The following is a 22,141-nucleotide window of genomic DNA, read 5'->3' as shown; positions in this document are numbered from 1 at the left end:
AAGTACAATATAGCAAATGAAAGCGAGTCGTGGACTGCACTCTGGAAATGAGGGTTTGAGTCGAGGCTCACCACCCTACTTGTTCTGTGTCATGCGGTGAGTGATTTGATTTCTCTGAGCCCAAGTAAGGCTCCTTGTCTCTCAAACAGGTCAGCAGCATGCAGAGATTATCAAATAACATTTATGAAGCCATTCTATACATGCTAAAGGGCAATATAAATAAAATAAAGAGGCTATTGCTGTTTTATAGCCCTCTAAACTGTGAGACTCTAGGAGAAAACGATTGCCCAACTTGCTTTATATCTTCTGGATTCAGCACATCGCCTTGCACACAGTAGGTGCTCAGCAAACATCTGGCAAACAAGCAAGTGAAGAGTGGACACAGGACTGAGTAATGAGGGTGAGGTGTACCCAAAGAGCAGATGCAGGGACTAAAATGTCAGCCCATCTCCGAGGAACGGCAGATGCAGGGGCAGAGGAGAGAGAAGGCACCGAACAGCCTCTGGGATGTTGCTCAACGCAGACTTCAAAGAGCGCTTTGAAGAAGAAGGACTAGGGCAGTGGTCGGCAAACTGCGCACGCGAGCCGCATGCGGCTCTTTGGCCCCTTGAGTGTGGCTCTTCCACAAAATACCACGTGTGGGCGCGCATGTACAGTGCGATTGAAACTTCGTGGCCCATGCACAGAAGTCGGTATTTTGTGGAAGAGCCACACTCAAGGGGCCAAAGAGCCGCATGTGGCTCGCGAGCCGCAGTTTGCCAACCACTGGACTAGGGCATCAGGGCACTTCGGTGTAAGAAAGCCTTGCACAAACTAATCTTCTTTTCACGCTGGACAGCCTATCTTTCAAAATCCCGAAGTGAGAAAGCCCTTCATGGAATCCCAGAGTGTGAAAGCCTTCCATGGAATCAGAGTGTGAAAGAGTTTAAAGCAGTCCTGCTCTGGCGAAGATGATCTGTGCCTCTGCCTTCCTCTTGACCCCAGGAGCTCAGGCAGCTCCCGCAAGGCTCTGTCCAAACAGGAACTGTTGTGACAGTGGAGTTTCCTGGGCTCGTTGAGACCCTCCATCCAGGCCTCCAGGACAGGTGGGAACAGGGAGGTGCTGAGCTGGAGCTTGAGGGATGGGTGGTGCTTCCCAAGCAGAGAGCAGAGGGGAAGACCTTTGGGGTGGGGTGAGCAGGTAGGGGGAGAAGAAAAGATGTCCAAGGAAAGAAGATAGCGGACCCACAGAGGGTCTTTTGTGAGGGGCAGTGTGACCCATTTTCACCTAAAAGGATGAAGATAATGGGACCAGTGGGCAGAGGGTGGGGTGAAAGGCACCCATGGGTTGGCCAGAGGGAGGGTGTTGGGGAGACACAGTGCTGTCCTGTGCACCTCGCCTGTCTCCGGCGCTCCTGCAGCTCCCCCATCTGCCCCTTACCTTCTGTCCAGCACAGCACTGCCTCTCTGAGGCCGGAAAGGTCTTTGAAATTCAGGTTACGACCCACTCATAAACTGTGCAATCAATTCAGTGGCTGCCACCGGCATTTAAAAGATGACATCTGAAGAATAGGAAATGCCAGAGCATGTCACGTGCAACAAGGGTAAGTATTCTTCTGCAAAACCCGTCTAGAGACATTCACACACATGCACGCGCATGTATGTGTGACCGTTGTGCAAAATACACTTCTCACTGGGGTTGCTGTTCAACATTTTTGATAAAAAAGACTAAGCCTGCTAGCGTCTCAGTGCATGCCTTGCCTCCCCTGATCAAATAAATGGGCAGGATTAATGCATGCCATCCTCTGAACATGCTGGGGGTTGGAAGTCCGGCAAAGCTGGGTTCACATTATGGCTCTGTTACGTTCAGTTGCATTGAGATGATTTCCAAATTTTGATAATTTCTTGTTTATAAGATGGGAAGATTCAGCAGATCACGGATATGAAAATACTAAATGAAGTTTGTACAGTTCAGAAACAGGTACACAGTCCATGCAGAGGTTCCCAGCCTGTGGGGAGGCTCCAAGGTATGGATGTACCCAGCCAGCCATTTAACCATTCCTCCACCTAGTAACCCAACACATCCTTCAACACCTGCGTGTGCCTGTCACTGTATCAGACACAGAGCACACCCACCAGACCCAGTACACAATCACATGGAGCTCTGAGTCTAGTAAGAGGATTCAAATACTGAACAAATAAATCCAAATAATAAAAGGAACTACTACAGAAACAAACAGGACAGTGGCTGGAAGACAGAAGAGGAGAATTCACAGAGAAAAGATTTTATCTGATGAGGCAGAATTCGAGCTAAGACCAACATAATGAGAAGTCAGCCAGGACAGATGGGGGAAGGAAAGAGAATCTTTCGAAGAAAAGATAACCGTGGCGCACGCAAAGGGCCTGTGGAGGAAGAACCTCTTCAAGTTTAAAAACAAACAAACAAACAAAAAAACAAAACAAAAATTACAGAAGGCCATTTGGCTGAAGCATAGAGCGTGAGGGTCAAGAACAGTGAGAATTCTGGGAAAACTTTAGGCATGAGGCTTCTGTAACCCGGCGGGTCCTATCAGAGACCACTGTGTATAGGATGGAGGAGGAGGAAACACCCACACGTGAGAGGAAGGTGTGTGAGGATGAGGTGTGTGGGGATACCGGGAAGACGGGTGGGGCTTGAAGAGGGGCTATGGGCAGGGGGAAGGTGAGGAGGCTGCGAACTTAGGCTGGAGGCTCTGTGTGAAGACGCCTGGACACCGAGACAAGGCACCGAATGGAGCGTTGACTGAAAAGAGCCCTGGAATTGTAGAAGGCGCCGTACAAGGATGACATCTGCATGGCATTCCCAGGGGCTGCGAGAGGGCAAGGTAACAGGCGGCTCCTCGGCTCTCTGTCACCCTAGAGTGCTTTACTGACACCAAACATGAGTTCCCCGAACCCGTGGGGACCACTACAACTCCAAAAAACCGGGGCCTCCCAGTTGCAAAGTCCCTTCTGCCAACTGAGCTCAGCATCACTGCGGAGCAGCTTCCTGCCTGGGAGAACAGATGTTAATTACCTACTTTTCTTCCCAGATTTGTGGGGAGCTCGTGGTTGCTACACTTGAGCTATTCCTGGGACTGAAGAACTTGGCGCCTTCCCAAGCATCATGAGGTTCCCTGTGGTGCCGGCCCTTCGCATCCCAGGTCTGGCCCTGGCCTTGAGGGCTTCCGGGCCAGAGTTTACCCTGGCCCTGCCACTTTCCAGCTGTGTGACCTCAGATACGCCTCTTCAGCCTTCCTTGCTTCAGTCTCCGGCTCTGCAGAGTGGAGGCCATATTAGTACATAACGCATAGGGCAGTGATGGCGAACTCTACGCGAACTCATTTTTTGGTTGATTTTTCTTTGTTAAATGGCATTTAAATATATAAAATAAATATCAGAAATATAAATCTTTGTTTTACTATGGGTGCAAACATCAAAAAATGTCTATACGTGACACGGCACCAGAGTTAAGTTAGGGTTTTTCAAAATGCTGACACGCCGAGCTCAAAAGGTTCGCCATCACTGGCCTAGGGTAACTGGGAGGTGTAAGTGGCATAATTCCTGGGAAGTCCCCAGAACAGTGGCTATCGCTAAGCAGAGGTCAGCTGTCATCATTCACAGCAGCAACAGCACTGATCTCCCAGCCAACCTTCCATCCACCTGCCCCTCGGGGTTAATTACAAATGGCTCAAGGAGACCATGCATAGGACAGCATTCTGGTTGTTATAGGGACTCAATAAACATCGCTTTCTCCCCATCCTCTCAACCAAGGTCCCGTTCACCGAGACGTGCTGGTCTGTGATCCTGAGGGACACTAATGTTAGGCGACTGGCCCCATGTCAGAGGGACCGTGACCCCGCCCTCCTTCTCTGTCACTGGGGCCCCTGCTGGTATATGAGGCCACACCTCTTTCCTTCTTCGCCCTAGGTCCTGAACACAAGTAGGAGAAAAAGGCAAGTCTTTATCCTGCACCGCCCTCCCCCGCAAAAGAATCCTAGCTTGGGGTGACTGAGACTTTTCACAAAGAGAAGAATGTGGAGCTATGTTAATTAGGAAAAAAAATCAAAAGAGAAAACTGCACATATAAAGTGATGCCAAGTAAATAGATAAAGGCTAGGAGGGTCCATGATGATATACACATAGCCAATGTGATGTGATAGTAGATGTTTGTGCAGACCGGTGTGCGACAGTGCATGTAGCTGCCCTGGAGAGTATAAGACCAATTGTTGAAATGAATACATGTGACAGTACTTAGCAAAACTACAAAATGTGTAATTTGTTCTTGCAGATGTATAATGTGCACCCTTTGATGGAGAGATTATGCTTTTAGGCATTTTTCTTACAGAAACAGTCTCACGCTTTACAAAATACATACGTGTGTGTGTGTATATTGGTACAGGATGTTTATCAACTTTCTGTAACTGCAAAAAATTGAGATAATGATCACCAACAGGAGGTAATAAAGTAAATGCTGGCGCCTTTTGTGTACTCATATCCCTGACTCCTATACAGCTTTCAACAAGAGTAAGATGGGCGTGCAGGGCCAACATGGAAAGATGCTTTTCTTACATTGTTTGGTAAACGATCAAACTGCTTCAGAATGGTGTATGTGACTGAGATGGCCCCATCAGTGTATATCTGTGTACTTTGGAAAATGCTAGTATAATATATGTCAAACTATTATGAAGAATTACCCTTTGGATCCTGTCCGTGGGATAGGATAGAGACAAAGTAGGACTTTTAGTTATTGCTTTATACCATCAGACTTTTCTTCTTTCATGTCTTTCTCTTTTCTTTCTTTCTCTCATTTCTTTCCCCTTCTTACCTCCCTCCCGTTCTCCTTCCCTCCCTCCCTTCTATTACAAAGAGCATTCATTTCTCTCACAATCATAAAACAAAATTAAGGAACCCTAATATCTAATATCCACTCAGCAATCCCGTACCCTATCCCTTGATAAAGTGACAGATTTGTTATTTTCCTTGCAATTCCATGTGTAATATTGTGGGAAGGGAAACATACATTTAAAGCTGGATAAGAAAAATGGGAATTAAAAGGTATCAGGTTTCTGTTATATACCAAATACAGTGCTGAGCGCTCACATCCTGACATGATCAAACTCTCACTTCTGAGGTGGTATCAGGAGTGACAGTCACATACCTGAGAACTTCTAAAGCACAGGCACCGACTAGCAGGATGGGATGCCATCCCTGACACAGGAGCAGTGTCCTAATGCCACCCCAGCCCTGGTCAGTGGGCACCTCAGGAGGGCCCTTGGGGAGGGGCTGGGACTGCCAGGCAGCAGGAGGGCATTGTGGGGGGAGGGGTTATTTTCCAGGGCTGTGAGCTATTTACCAACAGGCACAGAACAACTTCAATATTTAACAAAGATGCCACCACACAGGTGTGTATCACCCGAATGTCAAACCTGCCTAGCACCCGGGAACCCAAGCAGCAATCACCTAACATTAGTGTCCCTCAGGATCACAGACCAGCACGTCTCAGGGTGAATGGGACCTTGGTTGAGAGGATGGGGAGAAAGCGATGTTTACTGAGCCCTCCCACTCTCCAGAAAGCAGGCAGACGGAGCTCAAGGGGGATGGAACAGTGTGAGTGTACAGGCAAAGTCTAAGTGTGAAATGTACAGGCGGGATTAGCCTGGGCAAGGTCATGTCGAAGGGCGCTGGGTGACTTCTGCATGGACTGCCCAGCCTCTGAATACCTGCCCCGCGTGACCAAATGCACGGCTGTGCCCAGGTTCCCGCACGCCACCGCACGCCACCCCCCGCCCCCCACCCCTTGCCCGGAAGAGACGGCTTCTGGTTCTTTCTCAGGGGCCACTTGGAACAACACACAAATGTGGTCTGAGCTGCTGCTGCTGCTAGATCTGCAATCTGCCGCATAATCGTCCCTCTCCTGTCCAGGCGAGGAGGGCCAGGCGCACAGCGATGCAGGGACCATGATGCTGCAACAAGAGCCACCAGCAGCCACGTCCCAGTGGTTAGGGTGACCAGAGTCCTACCAGGAGTCAAGGCAAGTGTGCCCTCTACTTCCATCTCGCCTACTCCCTGCCTGTCCTGCCCTGACGGTGGCTGGGACACAGTATTGCGTGAAGTGCTTTGCTTCATTTCAGACTGTACTTCATTGGAAAGCCTACTCAGAGGAACATTTGAAGAACTAATTTTGCTCAGATGAAAAGAGGTGAGAGGAAGGCATGGATTGCAGGGTGGCTGAGAGTTTTGCCTGTGGCCTTGTGGCGCTGAACTGAAGAGCCCGGTTCCGGTCAAATCCATTCACCTCTACTCCCCCCGCGTCCACTGCCCCAGCTGCCCCGCAGGGAGCACCAGGCCTTACTCCTCAGCATCCACCACTCACTCTCTTTGGATCTCTCTTTTGTGCTGCTCAACACTAGCGCGAAGATTTCCGAAAATAAGGGCCTGGCTTTGTTACTGTCTGAACAGAGTTCTTCTCGGAAGAAAATACGAGGGAAAGAGCCCGGAGAAGAGGCCAAGAGCAGCCTCCCTGCCCGCTTGGCAGCTTGTCTTGTGTACCCCTGGATCCGGCACGATTCTGTCCCCTGTTCTGTCTCTGTCATGTAAGTGTCAGGCACCCCCCTCACCCCCCCACCCCCGACATACACACACGTACCATGAGAGCAACTCAGAGAGGGTTTGCAGGCAGCTAACATGCACAGCAGCCGGAATCGCAAGACTGTGTGTGTTCTCCTTAAGGTGCACGGGACCTGCACGGCCCCACCTCCCAGTGAAATGGGCCGTCCGCCCCCATGATGCTAGGTGGGCAGGACAGGTGTCTACAGCAAGGGTTCTGGTAGGCAGCCAAGGCTTGCTGCCAGGGACCTGGGCTCTGACCACGGCTCTGCCACGTCCTCGCTGTGTGACACAGAGACCCGGGGCCACGTGGGCCTCAGCAGTGGCTTCCTCGGCCCATCCCCAGTTTTCTCCCAGGAGGACACTGCGAGGTTAAGGACAGGGGCTCTGCCTCCCTCACCTCCGCTGCAGTGCCTATCCTAGGGTGCGGCACAGCGGCACGACCGTGAAGACCGATGGCGTGAGCAGCAATAACAGAAACGGTGCTGGACACTGACCACTCACCAAACCCTTTAGTGTGTCTTCTCCCTTAAGTGCCCTCAGCACCCTGAAAGGTACAGTGTCCCGCCTCTTTAATGGGAGAGGCCCGTGCAGCTTGTCCCTGGTCCCAGAGCTAGTCAAGCTCAATGGAAGACGTGACCTCTGTATCATTCTACCTCCTGAGGGAAGACCCTTTATGGCCACTGTGTATGACCTTCCAGTTTGGGGGAGGGAGGGAATAAGGGAGGGAGGAAGGAAGAAAAGGAGGTCCAACAAGATAATTGTCAGTGACCTGCCTCCGCGACCCCCTTCCCCACTTTGAAGATGTTTGCTGTTCTCCATTTGGGGCTTGGTAGAGGCCTATACGTGGCGGGGGTGGGGGGAGGGGGATAGTAGCTTATAAAAAGATGCATCTGAGAGGCAAGATCTTAGGAGCAGGGGAGAAGAAGGTAGAGTTCAGAGCTGCAGGGCTGGGCCAAGCAGTGAGGGCTCCTCTCAGCCCACGAAGAGGAGTGGGCCAGTGACAGGACTGGGATGTCCTGGCCAAACCTTCCGCCCATATCGCCAGCATCCCAAAGATGCTGTGGAGAAAAGGCAGGGCGGTGCCTCTGCAGCATTTACTAAAGACAAACGCCAAGTTCTGTCTATAAGCCAGCTGGAGCCATAGACACTTAATAAAGGCAAGTGGAGCCCGAACTGGTTTGGCTCAGTGGATAGAGCTTCAGCCTGCGGACTGTGGGGTCCCAGGTTCGATTCTGGTCAAGGGCATGTACCTTGGTTGCAGGCACATACCCAGTAGGGAGTGTGCGGGAGGCAGCTGATCGGTGTTTCTCTCTCATCGATGTTTCTAACTCTCTATCCCTCTCCCTTCCTCTCTGTAAAATAATCAATAATTTTTTTTTTTTAAAGACAAGTGGAAAGACATATTGGGTGTACATCCACATCATGAATTGTCCACCAGCAGACCAAATGAAGGCGTGTTTGAAACAGCATCTATGAAAAAGAGCGCGAGGTTTCCAGACATTCCAGGATGAGCCAGGACTAACTGTAAAATAGAAACGCGACCTCCAGCTGCATCAACAGAAGCATGAGAGCTAGCGAGAGGGAGGTGGAAGCCCCGCTTGGCTCAGCCGGGAGCATTCCCACCTTGCGGAAGAGGAGTGTGGGTTCTGGTGTTACCCCCAGGAAATCCAAAATGAGAATCTGCATCTAGAGGACACTGTCCAAAATGATACAATGTCCGAAAACTACATCACGAGAGAGGCGCTGAAGACACTGGGATTGTGTATTGAGGTTGATTTCCAGAAGTTATAGGAGCCGTTTTTGTTTTTTCCCCTGTTGTCAAATTTCCCAAGAGATGCCTCAGAGAGGGAAGATAAGCTCTTTGCAGACGTGGAGGCCAGGGACACACATTTCAACTCAAGATAACAACACTTTCTAATTATAGAGTCTGGAAATGAGATAAGCTTTCTCCTAAGTAGTGAGAAGGCCATCAAGGAAAGCGATCAAGAGATACCTGAGAGATGTTGGACTATATATCTTCTGATGCTCCTCAAAACTCCAGTTCCAATAACACTGACACCTCCCCGCCCCCTTCACTGTGGAAGAACCAGAGAAGACAAACTCGGATAACCCAACACAGATTGGCCATCAATCGGAAATGGCTTAGCCCAGAAGACAATACCAGTGCCCCCAACCACCCAGCTCCCAGGCCTCTTCCCAGCTCCCAGCTCCCCAAAATGCCCCCTGGAAGGTGGGATGCAAGAAGGAGGACTCACCTTTCTTTTCAAAGTCCCCCTTCTCTTCCCCCGGCCGGCCCAGGCTGTCCAGGGTGTGGGTCACCTGGCTGCCAAACTCGTCCTCGCGGGAGACGTGATTGGCCCTCCGGGGAGGGTCCTCCTCCTCTTCATAGTCATAGTCATCCAGGATGGGGGTCTCCCGGATGGGCACGCCGATGACGGAGTTGTGGGCCTGTAGCCGGGAGGCGCGGAAGCTTTCGCGGGCCTGGGGGCCCAGCAGCACCGAGGGGATGTAGTGGATCTCGTGCGTGGCTTCCGTGCTGGCGCTCTTCTGGGGGATGCGGCGACGCTTCTGCCAGCGCCGCTGGGCATACAGCGCCACTGTGAACACCAGCAGCAGCAGCAGCAGAGCAATGAGGCCACCCTGCAGCAGGAGGGAAGAAGGACAGCAAGTGGGCGGCTGTTCTTGGGGTTAGAGAGCCAGGGGGCATTTTCCTGTCCACCGCACTCAGCCCAAACCCTTCGATTTGGCTCATAAAGCCTCAGGAATCACCAGCCATGGCTCTGAAGCCAGAGAGATGCTCTTTCCCAACCTGGCTTGGATGTCTCAGGATGAGTAAGAATCCCTGCCCTTCCTTCTTCATAAGGTGGCCACAAGGAGCCAATGAGACGGATGACGGACATGCCAGAGCCACGCAGACTGCTAAATGCTGGGAAAAGTCGGGCTGCGGCTTCACACAAGGGAGTGTCTGAACCCTGGCACTGCCTCCCACCAGCTGCCTGGCCCCAGGACATTTGCTTACACTCTGTCAGTCTTGCTTTCTCTTCTCTAGGCTGAGTCCACTGAGGGCTCAAGAGAGAGTCTGTCTTCTATCCTGCTGTAAGAGGATGACTAAGTCAAGTAAAATTTCTGCATAGTTTCTATTTCCTTCATTATCAGGAATACTGCCTTTTAATGCTTCATTCCCAACAAGGGACCTGAGACAAAGTAGATGCTTCGTAAATATTTGTGGAATGAATGAAAAGAATGTGTCTTTCTAGGGGTCCTTTAATCAGTTTAAGGCAAACTAAAGTTTATTTTTTTTTAATACAACCCCAGAGTAAGTATTGGATTGAATCTGTACACCACACATTAAAGTGGAATGTGGTGAAGTGCTTATATCATAGCATATCCTACGTGATTCATGAGATTCGTGAAACGCCCCGCTCCGTGAGCTCCCTGAAAGGCAGGGGTATTTGCAAAGCCTGTGTTTCCCACCGCACCTCCCCAGGGCTTGAGGTGGAAGGCATGCATCCTCCTGGCCTCCCCCTCATTCACCAGGCACATCTCCCAGGAACGGGGTGGGCCCTCTCAGCGACCTTGCTTTTTCTCTCTTACACATGGTGCTTTACGTCTGGGAGCCTGGAGGCCGCCTGGCTGAGTCCCTGCTGTGTGACCCCCCAGTTAGGAAGGATGACCCGCTGTTGTATACAGGAGGGAGATGAAGAAATCAAGACTCAGAAACTCCGCTGGTGAGCAGCAGAGTGAGGTCTGAGTCTCCGTCTCATTTCCTTGTGTTTGTGCGGTCTGGTTTTGCTTTCTAGCTCTAAAGCCGACATTCCTTCACCCACGGCCCTGTGGCTGATGGCTCTTCCTTACCTATGATCTCACTGAAGGCAAAGACGATGTCTGAGAACCACCTGTATAACCTCTAACAGAGATGGCAGGTGCTCACCCTGGATACATCGTGTTGGGCTGGGGAGAAGGGACGGCTGCTGAGAATACCTGTTCAGGCCAAGGCGAGTATTCACTCAAGTGGCTCAGCTGTCCTGCTGACGGCATCGGGAAACTATCGTGTTATTCTTGCAAGGCCCTCAGCTCTCTAAGCTGGGATTCATCACCTCCACAGCAGGGGGGGGGGGGGAATGACGATGACGGGTAAGCGAGCTAACAGGTGGCCAGGTGGTAGGTGCGGCTACAATAGCCTGGCCTTGACTTTGGCCATGAGCTACTGCAGGATCCCCAGGAAGGTTTCTCTGGATGTCAGAACTTAAAAATGATAATAAACCAGACAAAGCTATAAGCATGTGTATCTATGTATACGTGCATGTGTGTGTGTGTGTGTGTGTGTGTGTGTATAATCTGCCAAGAAAACATAAAATGTAAATATAGTTTATCACTTCTGAGTCCTAACAAACAAGAACAGGTCCTTCTCCCTCCACAGAACGTATTGTTCCTGTGTCCATAAATCATGTGCGACATGCTGTTACACCCAAGACAAGAAAGGAGGGAGACCCAGGGGGAGTGAGGGGGAGTGAGAAGGAAAGGTAACAGGAAAGGAGACTGGAGAGAAAGGAGGCAGGAAGAACACTAACCCTTGTTAAAAACAATAGCAGGCCTTCTCCTTACTATAACTTAATGTTATTTTATTTGATCTTAAAGATTTAAAGACAATCATATGTACTAGGGTTTATAGCTTCTATTGTTTAAATACAATGTGAAAAAGGGGGGTCCCAGAGGTTAAGGAACTTGCTCGAAGTCACACAGGATTTGATCCTACTTCCAACTGGTACAAAAAAGGCCAGGGTGTGGTCATGCAGGGATATGAACCCAGCTCTCCCCTGCATAGTCATGGGCTATTTTACACTCACTGTGGTTCACAAACACTGAAGGCCGGGGGGGGGGGGGGGGAGGAAAACATGCGAAAGATAGTAAGGGAGCATGAAAAGAGAGGGGATCCCGAGAAGGGAAAAGAAAAAGATTATTTTCAAACCCAGGATTCTATGGGCACATCTTGAGGCTGCCTATTCACAGAAGCTTTTAATTTGGGTTTACTGATGCCCTTGGGGGCATCTTGACTGAGTCTGCCCTCCATCTTCTCACCTTTGGGGATTTTACTTGCTCTCAGGGTCAGGCAGGGACAGAGCCCTTCACCCCAGCCCCTTCTGCATACCCTGATTACGGGTGTGGACTCTGGGGTCAGATCCAGGACCAGCACTGACCTGGGAAAGATGAGGCCTAATCAAACAGTTCACCAGCAACTATGGCCCCTCCCCCACCCATTGCATCCCCCAAACCCTCCCTTGTCAGCCCTGCAATCCTAGATCATTTCCAAGTTTACTCACTGTGATCTCAGATGTCCCCGCTTTCCCTATGGAACTGGACTTGACAATACTGGGAATAGTATAGCGCACAACTAGGGGTGAAGGCTGGGGGTCAGAAAGACCTCTTTGGAATGTCGTGCTGCCACATATAAGCTGGTCGATCTTGGACAATGTCCTGAATCTCTCTGAATCACAATATTCTCATCCATAAAACTGGGCCAAAAATGTCCTCACAGAGGGAGATTAGAAGTGAGCTCATGGCACATGGTACATAGGCTTCTCATCCATGCAACCCAGCAGCGCTGATGTGCAAACCACATCTGAACACTGCTTTGACGACCCTGACAAACTGAGGGTGCTGTGCAAATGCAGAAGAGCTGGAGAGAACCACCTGGCCACCTCTGTCTGGGCGGGCCATCCTATCCAAAGGAAGCAGATGAGTAACTCAGGCCCACAAAGGAACTGCGATCTGTGTCCACGGGACTGGTCCAGGCTACTGCACTGCTCCGTTCTGCACGGGCTTCCTTCACTAGGACGTCAAACAGGAGCAAGAGCTGTCGCTGGAGACATGGGCAGGGCCAGTGCCCAGCCACTGAGTCCACATGCCAGAGGCAAACCCAGGCCCTGGCGGAGGAGAGAGCGCTGTGGGCAAGCAGAGAGTGGAGGTGGAGAAGGAGGAGAGGATGCAGGGAGAGGGCTGGGCATTTTTAGAAAGCAAGTGTGGAAGAGGACAAGCCTCCGGGTGGCATGCGGAGGCCCTGCTGGCCTCAGCGATGACCCAACGCCAAATTCTATCCGGACTGTGTTGGAGAAGTGGCATCAAGTTCCAGAAACAGAAATGCCAGCCTGTGAGCTGGGGCTGGTTCCTGCAAGATCGCCAGCACACAGGCCTCGGGGTGACGAGTGATACCTTCTTATCAGTCAGATTTCACTAAGCTGCAGGCAGAAAGTGGGAAAGAGACGGAGAAGGAATATGTCCCCATCCCTTCGGAATCTTCCCTCCTGGACATCTCTGTACAGCAGGGTCAGCGCACTCCTCTTGTCCTGTTATTGACAGTGAGTCTCACATCCCTCAGGGAGACGGACAGAGGGGCGGGCATGTGTCCTGGGCAGAGGGGTGTGGCGGGGAAACCAGGAGTCAGGGCACAGCTACGGCATTTTGCCTCCTTGGGCTGCAATAGGCTCGCCTCTAAAATGTGCTGATTGCTCCCAATGAGACGGGTTATGCTAAGGATTAAACGGAACAAGAAAAGGTCTGGCAGCACAAAAGTCAACAAATACCAGCCTCGTTACTTCACCCTCTTTCTTCCTCTATCTCAACCCAAAACGTGAAGCGCACACGCGCACATACATACACACACACACACACACACACAAACACACACACCCTTCTGGAACCAGTCCCTGGCTCTCCATGGCCCTCAGAGTAATGTCCAGATCCCCAGCTTAGCACCCAAAGCCCTTCAGAACTACACGCCTGCTTCCTTCTCATGCCTCAGCCCCACACATCCCCCTTACACCCTGTCTCAGAGCCACCCTGAGTCATTACATCCGCCAAAGTGTAATGTGCTGAGCTCCTCCCTGCTGGCTGTGCCTTCAGCCCAGGGCCTCACTCACTCCCTGTGGTGGTTTGAATAATGACCCCAAAATTCATACCTGCAGAACATCAGAATGTGATTTTATTGGGAAGCAGGACCTTTGCAGTTATTGCTGGTTAAAATGAGGGCACACTAGATTGGGTGGGCCCCACATCCAGTGATCAGTGTCCTTGTAAGAGGAGGAAAGGACACACACACTCACACTCACACACACAAACACGGCCATAGAGTCAGGTGGGAGGGATGCATCTACAAGCCAAGGGACACCAAGCACTGCAGACAATCACCAGAGGCTACTGGGGGCATGGGACGGATTTTCCCTCGGAGCTTCCAGAATGAACGAACCCAGGTGACCTCTTGACTTGGGACTGCTGGCCTCCTGATCCGTGAGGGACACACTTCTGTTGTGTGAAGCCCCCCGATCGGTGGGAATCTGCTACGGCAGCCCTGGAAACTAATACCCAGGACACCCTTCACGGGCTCACCTCTACTCACCCAGCAGCTCAGTGCGGAGAGCACTTCCTGGGGAGGCCTCCGCCTCTTCAAGGAGGGCGGGGCTGTGCTCTCCTCTCAGATCCCCCAGCTTGTGAGCCACCTGGCTGCACACCCTCCATCCCATCATCTGGTGGACTGCTTTCCCACGCTAGGCCCTGAGCAGCCCCTTGCCCTACTGGTACTCAGCCTCAGATGCAGTGCTGGCCCAGAGAAGGTGCTTAATAAACACCCAGAAGCCTCAAGCCTGCGCAGACATGCAGCGGCAGGTAAATCTCAGTCCCTGCACCAGCTCTGATCACAGCCTCCACGGGGCACCTGATCGGACCCTGCACGGCCCCTCTGCTGCTATCCCAGTGCGAGAGCCTCCGGCTGGTGGGCCTGCTACCACAGCAAACACAGAAAACTATAGGGAGGGGGACACTGAAAAGCACCCCAAAACCACGCCACCGAGAGAGCCTTCTGAAAGTCAGAACGGCATCATCCAGCCTGGACTCATTTTAATCTATTTTTCATGTTAAAATATCCGGGCATGGGAGAAGGAGTCAGAGAAAGGAAAGAAAGGGATAATGTGAGCAATGCTTTATTTGACAACGTGTCATTTGGACACTGATTATTTCTGTCTCTGGCCTTTTTAATATTCCCTCACTAGGCGAGCTGCCGGGGATTTGGTATTCTAAGGCTGGATTTATAATACTCTGTTCAGCAGTGATAAGAACACGGGCCTTTAATCCTCAGAGTTGTGAACATGCATATTCTCCCAAGTAATGGCCTCTTCTCGCCACTTGTGTCTGGTCCCGACAGCCACGGCCAGTCCCAGCATAACTGAGGGCTACTGATCCCGGGGGTGCCCCCTGGCCGTCCGCAGAGCGACAGAGCTCACAGGGAAAGGGCTGGGCCTCAAGCTCTCTGGGAAGTCTCCTTTCAGGCCTGTTTTGGTTTACGCTGGAGGGGCTACTAAAAAAAAATAATCCAAACCCTTGGTGTTACAGGTAAGGAAACCGAGGTGAGAGAGAAGTGACTTGCCCAAGTTTACAGAACATCCTAAAATGGTATTGAGGCAGAATATGGAGCCAGCACCCCCAAAGCTGCTGAGAAATCCACCAGCATCTCTCTCTTTCCATCCCTTGGCTGGCCTAAGTCCAGTCACATTGCCTTTCACTGTGATGATGTTAATACACTGCTCGCAACCCAACTCCCTGCCATACCTGAGGCACAGCTGGAAACAGCCCCTTCCATGGACGAAGCTGGCAGCCCTGCCCTGTCACAGTTCAAGTTCCAATCGCACTTCCACTTGGTGGAAAACCTCGTCTCCAATCGCATGTTTTTGAGGTTCCCTTCTCAGAATGTCTGCCTCACTGGTCCATGCTGCCAACCTTCCTGGGTGCCTACTGCAGAGGAGGCACAGTGCTGCATACCCGGCCACACGGGAGCTCGCTGCTCCCACTCAGTGTCCTGGGACTGTGCTCAGCCCTTTCTCCTTCGGGAATGCTGTCCTCATTCCCACGTCTGCATGGCCAAGCACCACCCCGATCTCACCGCTAACTTCAATGCAGTCTCCCCTCTCCAGGCTCTGCCAGGGGAACCCCTACCCTCTGACCTCCCCCAGCGATTCATCTTAACCCTCATTTAAGGAATGTTAGCATTTTCTACGTTGTCATAGAGGCACAGATGCTCATTGCGTAGCTCCCCCTACTGGTTAGATTACACCCATTGCACCCAGCCAGTGTGGGTCAGTGGTTGTGCATTGACCCATCATGAACCAGGAGGTCTCAGTTCCATTCCTGGTCAGGGCACATGCCCCGGTTGTGAGCTCCATCCCCAGTGGGGGGGGCACGCAGGAGGCAGCCAATTGATTCTTTCTCATCGCTGATGTTTCTATCTCTCTTTCCCTCTCCCTTCCTCTCTGAAATCAATAAAAATAGATTAACCAAAAAAAAAGATTATACCCATTGTAGGGATGAAAAGTGGAGGCTCAGATAAGCTTTCTTGCGAGCACACAAGGTGGCAAATATATGGAATGAAGCCCTGCAGCTGGGGTGTTTCCAGGACACATGAGGCTTACAGTCCCCGGGACAGGAAATGCACCCTGGACCCCGAGGGAGCTGCAGGAGAGTAAGATGATAACGCAGGTCAGAGCTACACTGCAAAAGGCATGGCCGGGCTTTTGGCATTAAGGATTCAGGTTTGTTACTTTTTAGGCAATGGTGTGTCAGGATCACATTGGACCTGTATGGTGGGGAGACTGGAGGCAGGCAGCTGGTCAAGGGAGCTGTTTATTGTGTAGGACAGGAGACATTTGGCAATAGAGACATTTTTGGTTGTTAAACTAGGGAGAGGGCATTTCGTGGGTAGAGGCCGGGGGATCTGTAAGCATCCTACATGCACAGGACAGACACACACAGCAAAAGGTTATCCGGCCCCGGGTGTCCATAGCACAGAGAGAGGATGAGACTGGAACTCAGGGCAGGTAAAGTGGGGAGGTAGCTAATGGAGTACGAATGAAGTACACATACACACCACAGGGTGAGAAGACGTGGTTTTTGACTGGCAGGCAAGGGGGGAGCAGGAAGGCGCCAACAATGACACTGATGTGTGGATTCTGTCAGTGGGCTGGAAAGGAGTCTACCTCTTTGGTCATGTTTTCCCTGGGTAAGCTCCCAGAAGGTTATGAAAGACCCTGGCACGTAATAAATGAAGAGACAGGTTTACATGTGTGAACAATTAGGAGAACATACATGTAGAACAACAAAGATTTGCAAGGAGGTAATGTATGTATGTATGTATCTAGTCACATGTATAAAATATACTCACGCCTACCTTTATGTCATAGTTAGCTATCTTTATCTCCAGGCATCTCTCTGCCTCTAGAGAGGCACAGGTGACCCATTTAAGTAGGTCCCATTATAGAACATGAAACATTTTCCTTTTAAAGTAATCATCTCCTTATAATGTATCTATAAGAGACACCATTTTATTTCCCAAGATGATGCCAAGGAGATAAAGTGGAATCTCAGTGGTTCTTTGGAAGAGATTCATTCCCCGCCCAGATCAGTGTGCCTGCATCATCTGTAGGTCAGGTCCGAATGGGGGCCGACTCCCAGGAGATCACTGTGATCCTAGAGGGACTTCTCGGGGGGAAAGCTAGTGAACACCTGGACATCAGTGCCTGCCCATGAGCCAGGCAGACATGGATTCGAGTCACAGCTCGGCCATGTTTCAGGTGTGCATCTTTGAAGGGGCCTCACCTTGAGTTTCCTCGGTTTTCACATCTGTCAGTTGGGCTCCTAACACCAAATTGAGAGGGTTTGGACCGATGAAATGAGACTGCACTGTAGGATACATTTAGCACAGCGGCTTACGAGTGGCGGATCTCAGGAGATAGGCGCGGCCTTGCTGATGTGGGACCCTGTTTCCTGAGATACTATATACAAAGTGGTGGTAAGGCCACCAATCCCCGCCGCTGCAGGTATGAGTTCGTCTGTACAGCTTCCCGGTTCATGCTCAGGTTCGCTCCTGCTGCTCCCCTACTCGACCATGTCCCTTCCCCATCTCGGGGCGAGTAGGTGAGGTTGGATGGTATATTGTTATTGGTGTTTTTTTTCTCTATACATTTTATTTAATTTTTTAAAATTTATCTTTTGCTACGTGAAAAAGGTCAGTCAGAGAAAGACAAGTATCACAGGAGCTTATTGTTATGTAGAATCTAATGAACACAATAAACTGACAAACAAAATTGATCTAGAGACATGGAAACATGCAACAGACTGAGGGTCCTTGGAGGGAAGGTGGGTAGGGAGGGAAGTGGTCAACCACAGAACTTCCACACCTACCCCAGGGGCACAGAGATTGGGTGGCTTTTAACAGTCACTCCAGCTCCAATATTCTAGCTGAGAAAGGCACAGGCGAACATGAAAGCACTTTTGAGCTGATGATATATACATATACTGGTATATTCTTAGGGCCTCCTACCCAGTGTTACAGCTGTAGATGCATGTACTTACCGCAGTCAAATCCTCTGTCCCTCACACCATCTGAAGCATCCTCTGCCTGAAATGCCCTCCCATCGCTTCTTGGTCTAGTCCTTTAAACCTCAGCTCTTGGGTCATGCATTCTCAACAAGCCTTTCTGAACCCAGCTCTCCCCGGCGGGGTTTATAAACCATCTCTCAGGCCCCTCAGAGATCCCTGCTTCTGTCTGCCAGCTCCCCTCCCATCACCCTGAGCACCCTGGAGGGCATCCTTAGCTAACGCTGTGTACCTGAGACGAAGCCCCGTGTCTGAGAGTGATAGCCCTCATTACGCATTTATGGCATCTCTACACTGAGAGGCGGTGGAGGGAAGGGCAGGGCTTTATTTATTTCTGAATGTATTTGAATGGTACATGGTATATAGTAGATCCTCAATTGCTTGTTGAAGGAATTAATGAATAAATGCCTCTCTGAAGGCAGGTGACTGAAATATGCCTACATCTGTTTGGCAATTCTCCATTTGTTTGAGAGAGCTGAAGATAATTCACATGCACCATTTAGCACAAATCAGTATCCTACGCCATATCCTCAGGCGGCCTCTCCAGTTCGTTCTGAAATCCCACTCTGAAGGCGGGACGGATGAATGGAGAGGGGGAGAGAGCATCTGTGATGGGATTGATTTTCTTCCTATTCTTTGAGTCATGAAGATAAACTTCAGGTGACCAGGGAACAGCCTCGCTCTCATTCATTGATATATTCGTTTGCCAGGTTAAGGGCATGCCTGGAAGCAGACAGACACGATTTCAAGTTCTTTTCTGCCCCCCCCCCCCCCCCCACACACACACACCCTTCCCATAAGGTGTGACCTTGGAAAATTCTCCCTAGGAGGCTCGATTTTCATAGGTCTAACATGGGAATAACACCACTCACCAACAAGGCCTGCTGTGAGGATTAGATAAGATGATGTGTGTAAAATATACCATGCAGCCCTGATCTATAGAATGTATTCAGTACAGGGTGGTAACTGGCTTAACTGTTCCTACATCTACTGGTATGCCTCGACCCTGTGCTACATTTTCTGCCTGGACTTAGGAACAGAAAGATAAGGCCTGGAAGAGCTGGAAGTTAGTTTGGGGAAGTAGATAAGTGAGCAGGTAATTACTGGAATGCACAGTTCAATCAGTTCTGTGCTGGAGGGAAACATAGAAAAAGGCAGACTTTCTTATAGCTTCTAAGTGCAAAACACAGAGGAAGAGGGAAGAAAAAGGACTTTCTACAATGTCAGTTACAGTTGAGTGCAAAGGTGGGGGAGTGGGCTGGCCCCTCCAAGCAAGCATACTCCTACCCAAGATCTGACAGAAAGACTAGATAACCAACCACACAGCATAATGGCCGACAATGCAGGCTCTGGAGCCGACAGCCCTGGGCTCCTGGCCGGTGCTGGCACCGACCACTTGCAGGGGTCGCTGCATTTTACGGAGCCTGGCGTCTTCAGCTGGAAGTTGAAGGCAGCAGTCTACAAAGATTGAGACTACTGTGAGCATTAAATGAGTGAGTGCACAAAGAGATTCAAGACAATGTGTAGGACACAGCCAGTGGGCAATAAAAGCCGGTGCTAAAAATTCAAGCAGAGGAAAGGCAGTCTGAGAAAGAAATCAGAAGAGGTATGTCCTCGTTTTGGTTCGGCCCCCATATAAGCTAAAGAAGCTTGCAGGACACTCGCAGAGCCCTCACACACGTTATTTTAAAGAGGTGGCCATAAAAGCCCCATGAGCAAGGCATTCTTCACAGACAAGGAATGTGAGCTTTCAAGAGGCGACTTTGCTTAATGTTCCAGAGTTGGGTAGTTGCGGGTAAAACCTCAGCCTTCTGAGATAGAAGCCGAGGCCACTCAGAGCCAATACTTACTACATGCAAAATAACTTGCATATAGGCAGGGGGATTCCCATGTGAGCTGCCTTCTTTAGATATCATGGGTGTGGGCGTGGGCCAGGGAGTGCTGGTCTACCACTAAGAGAGCGCCTCATTGGGAAGGCTTCCCTTGACCCCCTGGGGACAGTACCCTGACCCAGTTCTCCATCACAGGTACCCTATCTCTTCTCCTTTCTTTAACTTCCTTTAGAATAATCATCTCCCCCTGCTGTTATATTTTACATTAATAAGCTAACTTTGTTTATGCCTCTAGTAAAATAAAGCTTCATAAGGTGGGTCTTTTTTTTTTTTATTACCCTATTGTGACAAAACAACTTAGTGCTCTCTGGGTGCTTACTAAATAGTTTTTGGATGGATGGATAGATGAATAAATGGATACATCTACCCTGAAAGTCCAATAGCCCCTAAAGGGCAAGGGTTGGGGTTGAATAATCTTTGAGTCCTGGCCCAGTGTTAAAAGACTGAAGATACTTATAAAACATTGCACTTAGTTGTTTCCTGGGGCCAGAGAAAGAAAGCTGGTTAGAAGGGCAATTAAAAGGCAAACATGACAACTTTCTCACTACTTCTCCCTGCTTTGGGGGCACAGGGTGAAGTTGGTCTGGATTCCAAACGTGTTTAATCATTTATTTTACTTGTAATACTCGGGAGATCCTGAACCAGAAAGTAGAAAAGTGAGGTGATATCAGTCCCCACTCTCACGCACAGCCACCTTTCCGTGGAACGACACTGACAGCTGTGCCTCTTCTCTATCCCCACTCCCACATCTGCATGGAAATCAGGAGCTTTCAACGAACAAAGACATCTATGATCTAGCTCAAAGAGCACTGTTTTTTGCCTCCACCTCCTGGCTGCCACTGGTTTGCTTGGGAAACCTTAGCTTCCCCACCTTTAACCAGTCATAACAGGGCCTTTTCCTCTTCCTTCAAAAACCCCATTAAGAATCACATTTATGAAAGAACTTTCTATGTTGCAAAGTGACACACCCATGAATGCTTAGTACCGGAAATGGTGTCACAGGAAGAAACTACCTGGCCGGTGTGTCTCAGTGGTTGAGTGTCCACTTATGAACCAACTGAGGTTCGATTCCTGGTTGGGGCACATGCCTGGGTTGCAGGTTTGATCCCCAGTGGAGGGGTGAGAGGAGGCATGCATGCTAGACGGGGCCTATCAATGGTGATGGTTCTCTCTCATCATCGATGTTTCTATCTCTCTCTCCCTCTCCCTTCCTCTCTCTCTCAAATCATCCAGACACCAGTGGTAACTGGGGCAGAGAGTAACTGAGGTCACAGGAAGCAAAGCTGAAAATCCAGAGACTTTCCAATATTTCCAGTGCCTCCCTCGTCCGTCCATCAAGTTTCTTCACACCAGGGGTCTTTCAAAGGCCCAGTTTTGCTGCCATTTCCCAGCAAAAACAAAACAAAAACAACTACTTAAACACCCTGGTGATGGAGCTTCCAATGGCCTTGTAGGCATGCTGTGATGGCCCTGGGACTCCCCTATTGGGCCTGATGGGAAAACCCAGGCAGTACTGACTAGGGGCAAAGAGTCAGGCACAAAGTGCCAAGCGGAGGGAAAAGAGCGAGGCCTGGACTGGAGGCTGCTGTGTGCAGACAGGAGCATGAAGCAAGGGCTGCCCAGTGTCCCTGCTGCACCCACCCAGAGGGAGGGTTCCCCCTTTCCTCTTCACCCTCCTGCTCCTTTGTCTCTGGCGGTTTTAAGAAACAGAATTCAGCATTTCCCAGGTACCCCCAGGCAGGCGAGAACTGCCCAGCCACCTACCACCTTACCCTTAGTAACCCTTCTTCTCTGGGAGATGCCCCCGTCCCAGCCAACACTGTGGGCAACAGGGGCCACAGACTGTAGGAAGGAGAAGCTGCTGGGCGGTGCTTTCTGTCCTTGTTCAGGGGCCATCCCGATTGTAACCCTGGTAAAACCTCCCCTGCCCCCACTGTGAGCGATAACACCTCAAAATCTGTTTGCTGAGACCTTGCTGTCACAACCGGGGCTACCCCAAGAAGGCTCCCCAAGCCCTGCCTCACCTCCCTCCCTAAGATTCTGTATCTATGTCCTTCCCAGGCCAACCCTCAGATCCAGCCCCCGCTGGGCTTCCCAGACATCCCAGCCTGAAGCAGTCAGTGATCTGATCACTCCCCAAACCAGCCACCCAAAAAGACATGTCACCTGGGGCTACTAGAGCCTTCGGCTGAAAGGCTCAGGTCTGGCAGAGCCGGGAACTG

General features: G+C 50.5%; 1 protein-coding gene across 2 annotated transcripts in view; it reads right to left on the bottom strand.

The window, feature by feature from the left end:
* ASTN2 (astrotactin 2) overlaps positions 1-22,141 on the bottom strand; it is a gene marked incomplete at its 5' end in the record, with an annotated part of 643,478 nt that overhangs the window by 582,373 nt on the left and 38,964 nt on the right. For both annotated transcript variants that reach the window (XM_081102944.1, XM_081102945.1), the window contains one exon: positions 8,865-9,249. In XM_081102944.1, the coding sequence (XP_080959070.1) occupies positions 8,865-9,249 (385 nt within the window). The remainder of the gene's footprint in view (positions 1-8,864; positions 9,250-22,141) is intronic.

This window comes from Myotis nattereri (assembly GCF_964212035.1).
Source record: "Myotis nattereri genome assembly, chromosome: 12".
NCBI classification, from domain to species: domain Eukaryota; kingdom Metazoa; phylum Chordata; class Mammalia; order Chiroptera; family Vespertilionidae; genus Myotis; species Myotis nattereri.
The sequence above is the reverse complement of the archived record's forward strand: the minus strand, read 5'-3'. Positions and strand labels throughout refer to the sequence as shown.